At 38.1% G+C, this 15304-nt stretch overlaps 1 protein-coding gene across 6 annotated transcripts in view; it reads left to right on the forward strand.

Annotated features, from left to right (window-relative positions):
* MTMR10 (myotubularin related protein 10) overlaps nucleotides 1–15304 on the forward strand; it is a 53437-nt gene that overhangs the window by 18238 nt on the left and 19895 nt on the right. For 5 of the 6 annotated variants that reach the window (XR_003913052.1, XR_003913051.1, XR_003913053.1 and 2 more), the window contains exons 3-6: nucleotides 1527–1663; nucleotides 3693–3765; nucleotides 4430–4572; nucleotides 11110–11200. The exons of the other annotated variant lie outside the window; for it this stretch is intronic. Coding sequence is in view for 2 of the 5 variants with exons in the window: in XM_029951047.1 (XP_029806907.1) it covers nucleotides 1527–1663; nucleotides 3693–3765; nucleotides 4430–4572; nucleotides 11110–11200 (444 nt within the window). In the remaining 3 variants the exon portion in view is untranslated. The remainder of the gene's footprint in view (nucleotides 1–1526; nucleotides 1664–3692; nucleotides 3766–4429; nucleotides 4573–11109; nucleotides 11201–15304) is intronic. 6 annotated transcript variants of the gene reach the window in all.

A 15304-nucleotide genomic window follows, 5' to 3' on the forward strand; every position in this document is an offset into this window, starting at 1 on the left:
GGAGAGATGTTCCTGGCAGTAGTCACACAAATCATGGCTCCAGGCAGGGGCACACACTCCTTTCTGGGTAATACCCACCATTATAGTCCTATGGGACTCCCATGGCCTCCAGAGCCAGGTGATGAAGAGGCAGTCCCTGCTTGGCAGCCACAAAAATTGGGGCACCAGATGCATGTAAAAGCTCCCTGCTGGGAGATACTGATTCTGTGGAGCACAGTAAAGGGAGTATGCAAAAATGGTGTCCACCAGTCTCTGATTGGGGAAAATATTCCAGCAGGCTCCTAGACAAGTGTGTCAAATTAGATGCTTGCCCTTCAGGCCAACGCATTGATAGACGCAGGTGATCCTCCTTTACCAGTGGTCTGGGCACCAATGGCTGCCTCCATCCTGGGCCCTCGGGTGGGTGAGTCTAAGTGACCCTCTTAAGGGCAGTTTCTCAGATCTCTATGGCCTTACAGGTCTTGGGACACAAGTTTCATTGGTTTTCAGAGTTACTTGTTTTGGGGTCTTGTCTCTCAAGGTATGCCTTAAAACTTGGGATGCCTGCAGTGTAACATTCGATCTCTTTACTCTGCAGAGAGAACCGCAGAGTTTTGAGCGCCATCCTTGTCGTGGGCCACCATGCAGGAGTGCCCCACCCTCTCCTACCTGCTTCTATATGGTTTAGTTCTTATTTGCCCAAAGCATAGCCATCACTCAGCCTTCAGGTGTTGTTGGGTTTTTTAAAAATTTTTTTAAAGGTATTTATTAATTTTTGAGAGAGAGTGCATGTATGTGAGCGAGAGTGGGGCAGAGAGAAAGGAAGACAGAGAATACCAAGTAGGCTCTGCGCTGACAGCAGAGAACCCAATGTGGGCCCAAACTCATGAACCATGAGATGGTGACTTGAGCCAAAGTTGGATGCTTAACCGACTGAATCACCCAGGCACCCCGCCTTTAGTTTGTTTTGTTTTTTTTTTAAACAGGAAATTATATGTAGCTATATATACTGTATCCATTAGAGGAGGTGATTTCAGGATCTTCCTACCTTGCCATCCTTGAACCCTATTTACCAATAATAGATTGAGTTTTTAATTTTGTGGTTAAACCCAAACTCTGTTTCTCATCCCTTAGAAAAGGAATCAAAGACATTGGGATGTAAAGTCACATGTTAATAAAACACAAATATTCCATCCAGTAATACTCTGGAGGAGTGTAGTTTATTTTTTCTCCAGAATGCCTTTCAGTAAATGATAATGGAGGGCAGTACCACATAGTATTCAAGAATGTAGGTTCAGTTTCAACTTTTCTGGTTGAACCATCTCAGACCCTTAAGTTCTTTGTGCCTCAGTTTCTGTTCTTACAAAAGAAGGGCAGTACCTTGTTACTGGTACTGTTGTGAGGATGGAACAACCGTGGTGCTGGCACCCGTGAGCCTCCAACGTCCCTTTTACTGTCACCATCAGGAATTAGTCCTTGTAGGCCACACAGTGACTGGACGTTTTATGGTACAGTTGTAGCTCACACAGTATTTTTCTTTTTTAAAGGAGAAATTGTCGTAAATGAAGTCAACTTTGTGAGAAAATGCATTGCAACGGACACAAGTCAGTATGATTTATGGGGAAAGCTGATCTGCAGTAACTTCAAAATTTCATTTATTACGGATGACCCAATGCCATTACAGGTGTGTTTTATTTGTGTGCTGTTTAATTGTATTAAGGGTTTGACCTTAAGCAGTACATATAATTCCATAAAGCATGGGTATAGAAATTTATAATAAAATCATTAAGTGATTAACAGTATTGGGAATGTATTATATTAAAATTCAAACTAAAGTTTAAGAAGAATGTTGGGAACTTGAGGAATAGAAGTAGTAAGATGGCTGTAAGTCACATGGATTTTCTTCTGTGATTATTGCTTATGTATACTTTTCAATAAGGGAGTTTCTATTTTCTTTATTCCACATCTTAAACTGCTTTTAAAAGTGAAGATATCCTTTTTTTCTAGTCATAAAGAGAAAAATTCAGTTATTTAGCAAATAATTGTATAAGTGCAGCACATTTTATAGGTTTCATAGTATTTTTAATCAGTTCTTTTTCTGAAACATTAAATTCTAGTTTGAAATTTTGAAATTTCTAGTAGAGTTAAAATGAAAAAATATGAATAAAATTTTTCTTTAATCACCCTCTTGCCATTTTATGGTCTCACTGGAAAACAATTTTGGTTCCATATAATTTTGGTTTTTAAAAGTTTTAGATATTCATTTGATTAACTTGAAAATTCTGGATTTTTCCTCAGCTCTTCTATTTTGATGAGTAAAGTGTTAAATACTTTTACCCCTGGATTTGTATTTATAATAGTAATTATTCTTTATTCAAATATTTAGATATTAATTGGATAGTAATTATAAACTTTTGAGCGAAGTCTTAATCTAGATAAATTTATTTCATACAATCATTCATTAATTTACCAGAATTTTTACTATATATTTGTGTGTTTTTTGCAAGGTTTTGTAGGTATGTTTTTTTTTTAATGTTTTATTTATTTTTGAGAGAGAGAGAGAGAGATTGAACGCATGAGCAGGGGAGGGTCAGAGAGAGAGGGAGAATCTGAAGATAGGCTCCAGGCTCTGAACTAGCTGTCAGCACAGACCCAACACGGGGCTCGAACCCACGAACCATGAGATCATGACCTGAGCCAAAGTCGGACGCTTAACCAACTGAGCCACCCAGGTGCCCCTGTAGGTTTGTTTAGACTAAAGGCATTTACAAATACAAGTATGCAGACACACTTGCTTATTTGGCTGTAGACTAGGCTTTTCTCCTTTGTTTTTAGCTTCATTTTTATCTCTGACCCCAGACTTCACTTCACTGTAAATGAGATGCATATACTTGAAATAGCTTACATTTGATACCACTAACAGGCAAGATAAGCCAGTGTTCTGCTTCAGGTTAATAGTATCAACTATGTTCAGAGTTTAAAAATGAATATAAAATGTTTGTTCGCAAGTTAAAAAAAAAAAACAAAAAAGCTATAGTTTGCCTAAAGATTATTTCTAGTCAAATTACTGCTCTGAAAAGAGTTAATTTCTTTTTTAATGTTTGTTTATTATTTTTTGAGAGAGAGAGACAGAGTACGAGCAGGGGAGGGGCAGAGAGAGAGAGGGAGAGCTGTTAGCAGAGAGCCCGACGTGGGACTTGAACTCATAAACCATGAGATTGTGACCTGAGCTGAAGTTGGATGCTCAACCGACTGACCCACCCAGGCACCCCAAAAAGAATTACTTTCTAAAGAGTGATTTTCTGAACTTTCCTTTGTAAAGTCAAAATCTGAGTAGTTAATTTTCTTTATTATTTTAATGACAGTTAAACCAGAACTAGACGTGTAAATGGTTGCCTATGAAAGGATTGACAATATTATATATTGTATTATAATGATTGTAGTGTACAATGTAACCTCATTTCATATTTAAAAGTTTGAAGAGAAAGGTGGAGAGAGCGTGAACACAGCATGTGTTTCTTTCTCCTTTTTACGACTGAAGTGTGTGCTAGGATACGCCCATCATTAGAATTGTCACAGCTCTGCAGGCAGAAGCTTTTTGCTCTTTTTAGGGGTAGACATCACAGTTTCTTATCACACTTAAAAGTAAGGCTCTTAGTACCATTTGAGGTTATTGGGGAAAGACTTAATGTGAACATAATTTTTTATTTCAGAAATTCCATTACAGAAACCTTCTTCTTGGTGAGCATGATGTCCCTTTAACGTGTATTGAACAAATTGTCACAGGTATGTAGTCTTTACTCAGTCCGAAAAAGCTGATTCTCCTCAGGAAGCATTGCTTAAAGAAGCAGATACTTGGGTTGGAATTTTATTTCTGTAGGTTTACTCACCTCTCCCCATTTTTTTTTTGAGTCCTAAGAACATTAATGAGAGAATAGTTAGTGAATTCTTTTTTTTTTTTAACATTTATTTATTTTTTAGAGAGCATGAGCAGGAGATGGACAGAGAGAGGGAGACACAGAATCTGAAGCAGCCTCCAAACTCTGAGCTGTCAGCATGGCTGACAAACTCATGAACTATGAGAACATGGCCTGAGCCAAAGTCAGAAATTTAACCACTGAGCTACCCGGGCACCCTATATTTTTAAATGGAAATATAGTATATATAGCTTTTTATATTTTCTATGTATTTGTCCTCTCTTTAAAACTTTAAGCATTAAATGTGTCTAGGTGGTTTGTACAAAGATCATTTAAAATCTAGTTAAAAGCAAAGTTAAAACTGGCCTCTCAAAGCTCTAGAAATTGTAGACAAATATGACAGATTCCAGAGAAGCAGTGCTCAAGTGGTGGGTAACCTAACTGTTTTCAGTAATAATTTGTTCAAGTGTAAGAAAGAGTGGGTAGCAAGAAAGAATTTTTACACATGTTTTCTTTATTTTTTTCATTTTTAGTAAATGACCACAAGAGGAAGCAGAAAGTCCTAGGTCCCAACCAGAAATTGAAATTTAATCCAACAGAGTTAATTATTTACTGTAAAGATTTCAGAATTGTCAGATTTCGCTTTGATGAATCAGGTCCTGAAAGTGCCAAAAAGGTAATACTCTTAAGCTTTATCAACTTCTGGGTCTCACACTGTATTTACCAGTATCAGTTCTGTATGGAAATTCTCTTTTCTCAGTTGCTTAAGAGGTTTTGGGGGGGGGGGGGGTTGTTTGTTTCCTTGTTTTGTTTTGTTTTGTTTTGTTAGGGGAAGTTATCAGATATCTCCTTAAGTAAAGTCAAAGCTAAGAATGTTAATCGAACTATTTCCTTGGACTAATTTATGGCTGCTTTAAAATATTCTGTATAGTTGTTGTTTTCCCCTTCAGCTCCTAAAATACCAAAAACTGTGATGGAGAAATTAGTATATCTTTTGCATGAAGAACATTACCAGCTAGTTTCTTTCTTGGTTAGAACTTTAGAAAATACCTCAGAACTTTTATCAGTGAACTAAAGGCTAGATTTAAGTTACATAAGGGTTAGGTAAATGTATAGCTATGGGAGAGGCCTAATAATTATTAGTGCTTTAAAGAAATTAACAGTGAATTAATTTGAGTGCTATTCAAAGGAACAGCTAAAAACTAGAGACTTTTTCGTTGACTTGGTTTTTCTCCTGCCTTCTGGGGAATGTTTATTGCCTGCTCATGGAGTAAGACTCATGGACAGAAATCCCCACTTCGTTCATCCCATATTTGGCTTTGGCCAACAAGTAAAGCTGGTGGACCTAATGCCCCACCAGTCCAGTCTATATGGTGCAGCAAATGAGGAGAATAACAACAGAATTTCCAGGGAAGCCTGCTCCTGCACATTGGGAATAAAGGAACGGTTTTCTTAATGAAATGGAACTTTCTTGCAGAAATGAGATACTTTTGCACCACCAAAAAATGGGTGCATTTGTTTTCCATGATTTTCTGTTGATCTCAAAATGAGGCTGTCAGAAAATTCTTACAGCATCAGTCTTCATCCACTTTGGTGGTTTCTTCACAGGAAAGCAAGCATAGTAAGGTAAACATCTGAAAATGCTGAACCACTGGGACTAGATTATCTAGCAGGGTGATGGTGTCCTCTGTGGCTAAAAGTTTTCAGGTGGAGTCTGTAAAACCATCTTTCAGTGTGCTGCATTTTCAAAAAATCAGATTGGTGGGTTTTTTTATTGTTTATTTTGTTTTTGAGAAAGAAAGAGAGCATGAGCAGGGGAAGGGCAGAGAGAGAGGGAGAGCAGGATTCTCTGGGTCAGCACAGAGCCCAGCACAAGGCTCAGTCCCACAGACCATGAGATCATGACCTGAGCCGAAAATAAGAGTTGGATGCATAACTGACTGAGCCACTCAGGCGCCCCTAGAGAGCTTGAAGGCCCCTTTCAGCTCTTCAGTTCTGCAGGTTGTGATTTTGGCATTTTACTATTTTGAGATACCCACTCGTATATGGAAAGACAGGAGTAATTAGGTAGTAGACTGTATATAAAACATTTTAGCTGAGTTACTTTCTTGAGCTTATATATGTGTAACTTAAAGCATCAATAATCTGCTTATGAAGACCTCAACTTCAGGATGTATAGCATTTCAAGAATAGGGACACCATAGAACTTGGGAGATTTAGTTAGGACAGGATTTTTTTTTTAAGAGATTGATGCAGTGGCCCAATATTCTTTTAGAAAGTTTCCTCTTCTCCTGCTCTCAACTATATTTTTCATATGACTCTATTTCAGTAATTGGAAATCATAATAATTTGGCTTTATTCTTGAGCCTTCTAGTATATACTTGCTTGTCATTTTTGATGTGTGAAGCAGAGTGCTTATTTGAGAAGATAGAGTGTGAACAAATGAAAATTAAATCGTGGTACAAAGTAGTGGCATAAAAGATGTTCCCACGTAAGGTAGTAGTTGCCAAATGAATGAAACAGATGAGTGTTCTGGAAATTCAGGATATCCCTTGTCATGCTGCTGATAAGTGATGAAGGGGGCCACATTGAACCGTCTACAAAAAACAGCTTAGTCCAACTGTTTATGCCTTTTCCCAAGACCAGATTTCTGGCAAAAATCCTTTCCCCCACTGTCTTAAAATAGTAAAAGGATGTAACCTCGGGCATGAAGGAAATGTTCTTTTTGTCTTTTGTACGGTCATATTGGGGGGAAGGAGGTGCAGGAAAAAAATGTAGAGACTGTAGGAATATAAATAAACAATTTTTTACCTAATTTACACATTTTCAAACAGGTTGAGGCATGTGTGCTGTTAAAGCTTACTGGCTTCATGAGTTAAAAACAAGAATTCTAGCATAATTCTTTCATTTGAAGTGAACAAGTTTTCATCTAAAATTAGGTACCAGTTGGGAAGTTACAGCTTGACTTTATCTCCCAGAAACTTTGAATGCCAAATTTTCTCTGCAAGTGCTCTGATTTTTTAAGTTGTTTTAAAATGCACATTTTGAAATGCAATGTTTCAAGATGCATGTTCAGAGTTCATTGGTGGGTAAATCACTGATTAGCTCTGAAATACCAAAAGCATTTATATATCTGTTTGACATAGAAAATCTCAGAATGCTAAAGTGGTTCACATTTTGTTAAATATTGCTCTATAGCCTTCTGGTAGTCTAGTTAGTGTTGCCTAAATTGTGTGATGACAAAAGTAGATGATGCTGTGCTGCTGCATCTATTAGCGTTCATCCTCATTATCTTGGCCTGTCAAAAGTAAATAAGGATATTTGGGACAGATGTGTGTAAAGAAAAAAGGAATTTGATAATGCATAATTGGACACGTAGCCTCAAAGCAACTTGGAGCCACCATTACCTTTTGTAGAACTTCTCAAAAGTGAGGGACAAAATATATATTTTTTTCAGTGATTTATCATTTATAAAATATATATATAAAGATGGCAAGTGAAATATTTGCCCTTTGTCTCTATTCTCAGAGTAGTTGGTTGTGAACTACTTGGTCAAGCATACTTTCTAGAAGTGAAAATTCAACCCATCTATTGAGATTTAAAGAATAAGTTGGCCTTTCCTGAACTTTTTTTTTTTTTTTTTTTTGCTTTGACTATGAGACTTACTCCTTGGTGGCTTTCAGACCACAAAAATATAGGAAACCTGTTTTGTTTGCCAGTGTGCTAGAACTTGATAAGGTTTGGGCTTCCCCAGGGCTGCCCCCCGGCTGGTCTTAGAGGAGGAGCTAGCTGTGGGTACTTCTGGCTTCTGTCCACAAGAGTTAGACTTGGTCCAAAAATCACTTTAGAAGTTGTTTACTTTTGTCCTCCAATAAAATATTTACCATAATTCACTGTCTTTAATACAAAGATACTCTCATTCCCTATAATAGCCAGTGCAGATGAACTATTTTCAGGAGCAGTTTTTAAAGATGTAGAGGTTTTCTAAAAATTTTTAATGCTTATGGAATACATTGCAAAATTAGAATAATTTTACATGAAAATGAGACCTACTTTTTTAAGTCTTTGAAACTCTCAGTGACGGAAGCTAGGAATGTGGACATAAGCTTTTTAAAGAGCGTGTATGAAAACGCTTGAGGGAGAGGAATCTTGGCTTGATTTCTCAAAGTGTCCTACATAACAGCATGAATATAACCCAGATAATGCAGGTGGTATGTGCCCTTTATCTGGGTTCCCAAAGAGTCCCCTCACTTAGGTTACATAGAAATACATTATACACCTTTTAATGACACAACTCAGCACAAGCTTTAGTTCAAGTTGTGCCCCCTCCCCACCAAAATCAGTCCTTGTGCAGGTGATTAAACAATTTCAGTTTCATGAGATTTTTCATAGTCTTCTTTAAGTGAAGATGCTGTTAGACATATCCTTTTGTTTCCTAACCTTTATAAATGTTGTGTCATTCTTAAGGGCTTTTTAGAATTGGGCTATGTTGGGTTTTGCCTAGCAGATAGGCTGTGTTTTTGCTTTGTGGCCATAAACAACATATTCCATAATCAATGATCTGTGAATTTCTTTTATGTAAACAAGGCCTGTGGCTGCTTTCTAAATGTCTTAGAGAATATGATATGCTTGTTTCATTGGCTTAGAGAACTTTTCCTTACTATGTTAGTAAATAATTTGGTCAACTAGTATTTTTAGTGCAGCTGAGCACCCTCAGAAAGCTACTAATGAGAGCAAAAGCGCCAAAGTCTTTAGTCTTCACTCAGCTCTGTGCCAAGAGGTCTTTCCTGGTCTCCTTCTCTAAATTATTAACCTATTTCCTTCTCGCTTCACCATAACACTTCATATTCCTTCCCTGCTGGACTTTTATTTTTCCTTTAGCACTTACTACGGTTGTTCTTGTTTATCTTGTTTCGTGTCTGTCTCCCCCCTAGAATATAAGCTTAGTGAGGCCAGGGATCTGTGTCTCTTGTTCACCGCTGCAGCCCCAGGGCTTTGGACATGGGGGATATGTAGGAAATACCTGTTGAATCAGTAACAGATGCAGCATCTACCCTTGAGGAATGGAATTTAATGGTGGAAGTCATAGGACCCCATGCCCTTTTTATCTACACTTAAAACTGTTTCATAAATACTTTGAAAGTTCAGCTACGAAAACATGGCTAACTGAAGAGACACTTTATATCAGAGTGGCTGTTATTCAGAGAGAAGAGAAGCATTTCTGCAGTAAATACTGGGAAATCAGCTCCATCTGGGAAGGCCTGTGAAGAGATTCGAGTTGAACAGAGACGGTAGTTTCAGAGACAGCGTGGTTGGCTAAGCGGTGGAGAAGCGTTTCCCGAGCGGCGTGTGGCAGAGGAGGTGGCTGCGAGTGAGGCAGACACGGCATCGTGCAGGAACATCCTTCTTGGACGGGAGACCACTGAGGGAATATTGGGAAGGAAGGGATGTCTGGTAGAGGAGAGCCAGTTCGGTCAAGAATCAAGAATGAGAAGATTACATTTATTAGGCAGGTATCTGGGCACCACGGCAGGTTATCCCGAGAGCAAAGCTGATGGTCAAAAATTTAGAGAAGTAGTCTTAGGCATTGTGGATTTTTTTCAGAATGTGGGAAAGCCCACAGAGATGCCAAAAGGTGAGTATGGCTTAAGAATATGGCTGTAATCATGCAGAGAAATGGAACAAAAATGAAAGATGCAACAAAATGCAAAGTCAGTATAGTGCCCGGAGGAAAAGGAAGGTGTGAGGACTTCTTCAAGCTGCGGGTTGCAGTAGTCTTGCCAATAGAAGAGGTTCTTTCAGGAAGACTGTTGGACCGATCAAGGATGGGAACGTAGATAATTCTCATTGCGTTAAGTGGGACTGTCATAGAAAGGTCTCCTTGTAGTCATTGAGAAACTCAAGATATTGTATGAAAGGTTCAGAAACCTTTTGTAATTGTTTTTAGTCAGAACTAAAACTAATTATAAACCCTTCCTCTTATTTGTATACATATTCTAATTTAGTAAGACTATGGAAGTCTATAGAAGACTTTTAAAACATTTTTTAAACGAGTTACTGGTTAGTAGAATTGGCATCAGCCCATCTCAAACACTGCTAATGGACGTGGACTAACAACTAAACTTTTCTTGCTTGCTCACTGTCAGAACTATATCGTTCTGGCTTAATGCTTTTCCTTCTAAATGATATTTAATCTTTTCAAATAAGATCTCTTCTCTCCTTGCATAGGTCTTAATTTTCTTCTTTCTGCTCTGTTCATTTAAGAGTGTTTTCTTCTACAATCTAGTCCAGGGCGTTGTAAACACAGAGCACTATCGGTCCTTCCTTCTATCCAGCAGCAGTTGGGAATAACACCAACCATGTTTCCATGTGTGAAGCTTCTCCAGAAGCCAGGCGTGCGTTATGATTGTTAATCCTTACTCCTGCCATAGGCATTGTCTTCATTTCACAGAGGCACAAACCGAAGCTCAGAGAGATGAACTGTTTTTGCACCATTTACCTGGCAGGTGTTTGGTAGACCTACAGTGTAAGCCCCCATCTGTTTGATTCCGAAGCCCACACTTTCTCTACCCTAGGCATAGTCTAAAACTATTTCCTTCAACACAGTTGTTGTTGGGTTTTTTGGTTGTTTTTTTCTTTTTTTTTTTTTTTTTTTTTTTTTGATGTACACCTTTGAGCCATCCTGTACATTTGGGTTTCTTGCTAACTTCTGTTTTTTTGTGATTGTAGCTTTTCTATTAAGTTTAGATTTTTTCCTAAATCCATAGGTATGAACATTAAAATTTCATACCTTACAGTAAGCCTTCCAGATTGCTGCTATTAAGTCATTATAGTCCACCACAAATGAAACTTTCTCAATCCTTTCCTTAGGACTGTATATAGGTCACTGCCTTTTTAGAAAATGCTTCTCTAGGTTTCACATTTCATTTATGTAAATAAAATTACTTTCCTGTTAAAATTCAGCTCTTCAGCACTTACTGAATACTTACCATGTACTCACTAAAGATTATAAACAGTGTCCTGGGGGCACAACAGTGAATGAGAAGCCTGGCCTGAAGGAGCTCTTTCACATTCTAGGTCAACAGAAAAAACATGTAACTAAGTATAATCACTGCCCCATCCAAGATGATGCTCCAGTAATCAAGGCCTTATTGTACATTTTCATTTAAATAAGTGTGTTAAAATCAAATTCTAAATGTAGAATTTTTCCTAGGTATGCCTTGCAATAGCTCATTATTCCCAGCCAACAGACCTCCAGCTACTCTTTGCATTTGAATATGTTGGGAAAAAATACCACAATTCAGGTAAATATGAAAATATTAAATATTGTGACTAACTTTACTTTGTGTAAGTTTTATTCTTATGTTTGTCAGAGGCTTCCAAGTACATGGGCTTTAGTGATTGTAGAATTATGAGCTACATAACTGTTAGAGAAGTGAGCGCTATATACTAAAAGAGACAGTATTTGTTAGATTATTTCTTAAAAAGTGAGCAGGGAGAACATGCAAGCAGCAATAAACGTAGGCTTATAAGAATCACGTCAGGTATATGATCTTCAGTCCCTGGCTTGTATTTTATGGTGAAGAAAGATCTACCTCCTCACCACTTTAAATTGGTAGCTTGAACCAAAGATCTTCTCTTTTAAGAAAACTGGCAGAAAATTAAAAGATATTTGAAATGCATGATCTTTTCTGGCATGGTGTGGTTTCATGCAAAAACTAGAATGGTTAGACTTTTCAGTGGACTTCATTAAGATCATCAAAATGTTGCCTTTATATTTCTGAGTAAAATTGATGAAAGGAAGAGGAGCATCTGTGCAAAGGACAAGTATATTCTAGGTAGTTTCTGTACAAGTAAGTTAGTACTCTTCGTGTGCTGAACATGTGACCACATCACTCAGTGTGATGGCATTGCCAGGGAGAATTCCAGATGACCGTGTAATTCTGTACATTTTTAATAGACAAATATAATTTTAATCAGCCATTTAAAAAATATAAAAGGATAGAGGAAGAACAAAGGGGTTATGTCTTCTATCAGCCCCTTGTGGATCAGTGACCCACTGAGGCACATGCTCTCCCACCAGTAAATCAGTTATGTATTTGTAATGAACGATCAGTTCACCCCAGCATGGTCTGGAGCAGAATCTTACACTTTATTAGTTGTACTGGTCATTCTTTTTGTTACCTCAAAACATTGTAATTTAAGTAATCTATATAATAAAAGCATATTCAAGTATGACTATCCCAAAAATACATTAAGATGTAGGAATGACACACAGTATCTGCAGATGCATATGGTATAACTGTATTTTCACTCCTGTAAAGATACTTGGAAACACCATAGAAATGGTAGCTTTTATCACATGGTGCTGTATTTATAGAAATTGGATGACATACTATTTGTAACTTAATTTTTCTTATCAAAATGTAACTAACCGTAACTTAGGCTTTAGCAGTACAATGAACTTTTTAAGTTTATCTCTTAATATAAATTATAAAATTCACTTACTACCTGAACATAAAATGTCGTCGTCGAGATCCTGCTCTCCTTGTTAGGTGACTGTTTCTTTGGATCATCACCAAGCTACAGACCATCGCCTTCAAGGTTATTTTCAATAGGATCTCACCCAAAGTTGCAAGAGAGTAACTGAAATACAAATTTCGAGAGGTCCAAGATTATAGGAGAGAGTCTTTGATTCCCACTTAAATTTATGATACAGATCCATTCTTGATGCTGTTTTTTTTTTTTTCCTAGTAGAAATGATTCAGTGCAGGGTATAGATGCATGACTTGAGCTCGGCAAATACAGTCAACTTCATTATGCATTTGGGAGCCTGATGCCTGCCTCAGCTTTTCAGTTTTCCTCATCCATTCCTGTGGGCATCTCTGAGTTAAGAATATTTTAAAGAGGGGCGCCTGGGTGGCTCAATCGGTTAAGTGTCCAACTTTGGCTCAGGTCATGATCTCACGGTTCGTGGGTTCGAGCTTCACATTGGGCTCTGTACCTGTCTTCGGATTCTGTGTCTCCCTCTCTCTCTGATCCTCCCCTGCTCATACTCTCTCTCTCTATCAAAAAAAAATCATTAAAATAATATTAATATTTTAAATCGTTACTCAACCCCTAGCTCTTCGTCTACTGGGTTTTCTTATTTACGTCAATCAGGTCTACAGGTCTTCTTACATATAATTTGTTGATAAGATTTGATAATTCAAGGCCACTTTTCATATTATATCCTTCAGTCACCTCCTCCTTTGACAGGTACTTCATAAACAAACACTTGGCCAGAGTTTTATTAAGATTCCTCATAGGGTAACCTCCTTTAATATCCTTCCGTGCTGTTGCAGAAGCGTAAACTGCATCTTTAAGATCAAAAGGAGCCTGAAATTTCCACACACTGCAGTCAGAATTCATTAATTTGTGAGTGAAAGATGCCCACTAATCCACTCTTGAACTTCTGGATGCCACCTTGATTCATTGGCTGGATTAAAGAATAAAGAAGTCCTTTTTGCAGGCAGGTAGGTGACAAAGCTGTTTCCACAAATAAGATCTGAAGTTCTAGGCTGTCACCTGCAGTTACCTAAGGAAAGGATCTTGTGGAGGGCCTTAGGCACTCTGAGGTTTTCTTTCACATTTGGGCATCACTTGCATAAAAAAGAAAAACATCTCTGAAAAGCTCAGCAGTCACCCAAGTACTTCTTCTATAAGGATCCCAAAGGGATGATGCATAGCACCCACAGGTCTGGAACATTCCTGCACGGACAGTGGCTCTATTTTTTTCTTTTTTAACTTGAAAGAAACCACAAGGATCCTGCTTTCATCAGTCAGGTTATTATTGGGCAAATGGCGTCCCCAAAGTACAGATTCATCTTTGTGAGAAAATTGATAAGATGTCAGATTATGCTTCTGGTCTGAGAAAGTGAAGACCTGACGAAGTTGCCTTGCAGCCTCAGTGTTGGCAGCTCTGCTCCGTGCAGACGTCGCGCTTGCCAGCGCTGGGGCGTAACCTCAGGCTGTGATTAGACTCACTGCAGAGAACGTGCATTTTCAGTGAGGATGATTTTATTTTATAATTTTACCCTTTTTATGAACTTAGGTTTTAGTGTTAGATTTTTCCATCACATGTGTATTTGAGAACCACTTACAGAGTATGTAGTCCATTTGAAACAGTATAGAAAGTTTTCAAGTTCGTTGCTTGTCCGTTCTTTTAAGATTCTTAGTGTAGCTATACAGGGCTGTGGTTTGGTCTTCCTGTCTCTTGATTACTAGTGGGTCCCGGCCAGCCTCCTGCATCTTCTAGAAATGCAGCCATCCCGGGCCTGCCCAAGGCCCACAGTTCACTTCATTGACTCTGTTGAACTTAACATCACAGCTCTGTTTTTACCCTTTTTACCCTTTGGCTTCTAATTCCTGCAGAATCATGAGTGATAGTCTTTCTTCTCAAATTGTGACCACTTTTATTGTCTTTGCTGTTGCTTGAGGCCATTCTAAATATGGATGGGGCTAATTTAGTTGGAAACTATTGTCGATAATTTCAGCACAGCCTGAGATTAGAGTTCTGAGTAACACAGAATATAGCCAAGGTCAGGAGTGCCCACTGTCTAGTTTCACTTTTAGTTGGCTAACGAGCTATCCTCAAACCTCACCCAGGTAACTCAGGAGCTGGATCTCCCTAAGATGACTGATTTTTGCCAGTCTGTTGGTGCCCCCTTATTAGTAGTCCACTGGTAGAGCAGGCCGTAGGCATCAGACCTTTGGGACTTCTGGAGATCATTGGAATTTCTGGACTCTAGTGCCAGATTGAGTATCTGCTACACATTCTCTAATAAGCTCTCCCTGAGGAAGATGTAGAACAGACAGCCTAGTCCTGGTTGTTAAGAAATGGGCAGGTTTTCAGCAACCCAAGCCAATAAAATAGTAAACAGTGCAGTATTTTATAGTTTCTGTCACTTGATGTTTAGAAAACCGGTCTTAGATCTTGAGACTAATCTTGCCAGAGAAACAAGTTTATGAGAATAAAGTATATGTTCTCAGCCTGGCTTACTAAAGTCTATAACTTCAAAACACTCAAGTATTTGGTCCTAGGCTCCCAGCTGAGGGTATCCTGCCAAAGTATTTATGTTGCTTTTTGAAAATTTTGAGTGTATTCTTTATACTTCTTTTCTGTGGTGGTTGTCTCATTATGTGGCAAGGACCTCTGGTACAGTGTTAAATGGTAATTGTGATAGTGAGCATTATTTCTGTTCCAGGTTTTGATGAAGGTGATGTTTACTGTGTATTTCTGGTAATTACCCTTATCAAGTAAGGAAATTCCCTTTTATTCCTATTTTGCTGAAGTTTTTTTTTTTTTTAATTATGAGTAGGTGTTGAACTCTATCAGATATTTTCCTGCACTTTGAACTGATCATATG

Source organism: Suricata suricatta, chromosome 9, assembly GCF_006229205.1.
Source record: "Suricata suricatta isolate VVHF042 chromosome 9, meerkat_22Aug2017_6uvM2_HiC, whole genome shotgun sequence".
In the NCBI taxonomy this organism is placed as follows: domain Eukaryota; kingdom Metazoa; phylum Chordata; class Mammalia; order Carnivora; family Herpestidae; genus Suricata; species Suricata suricatta.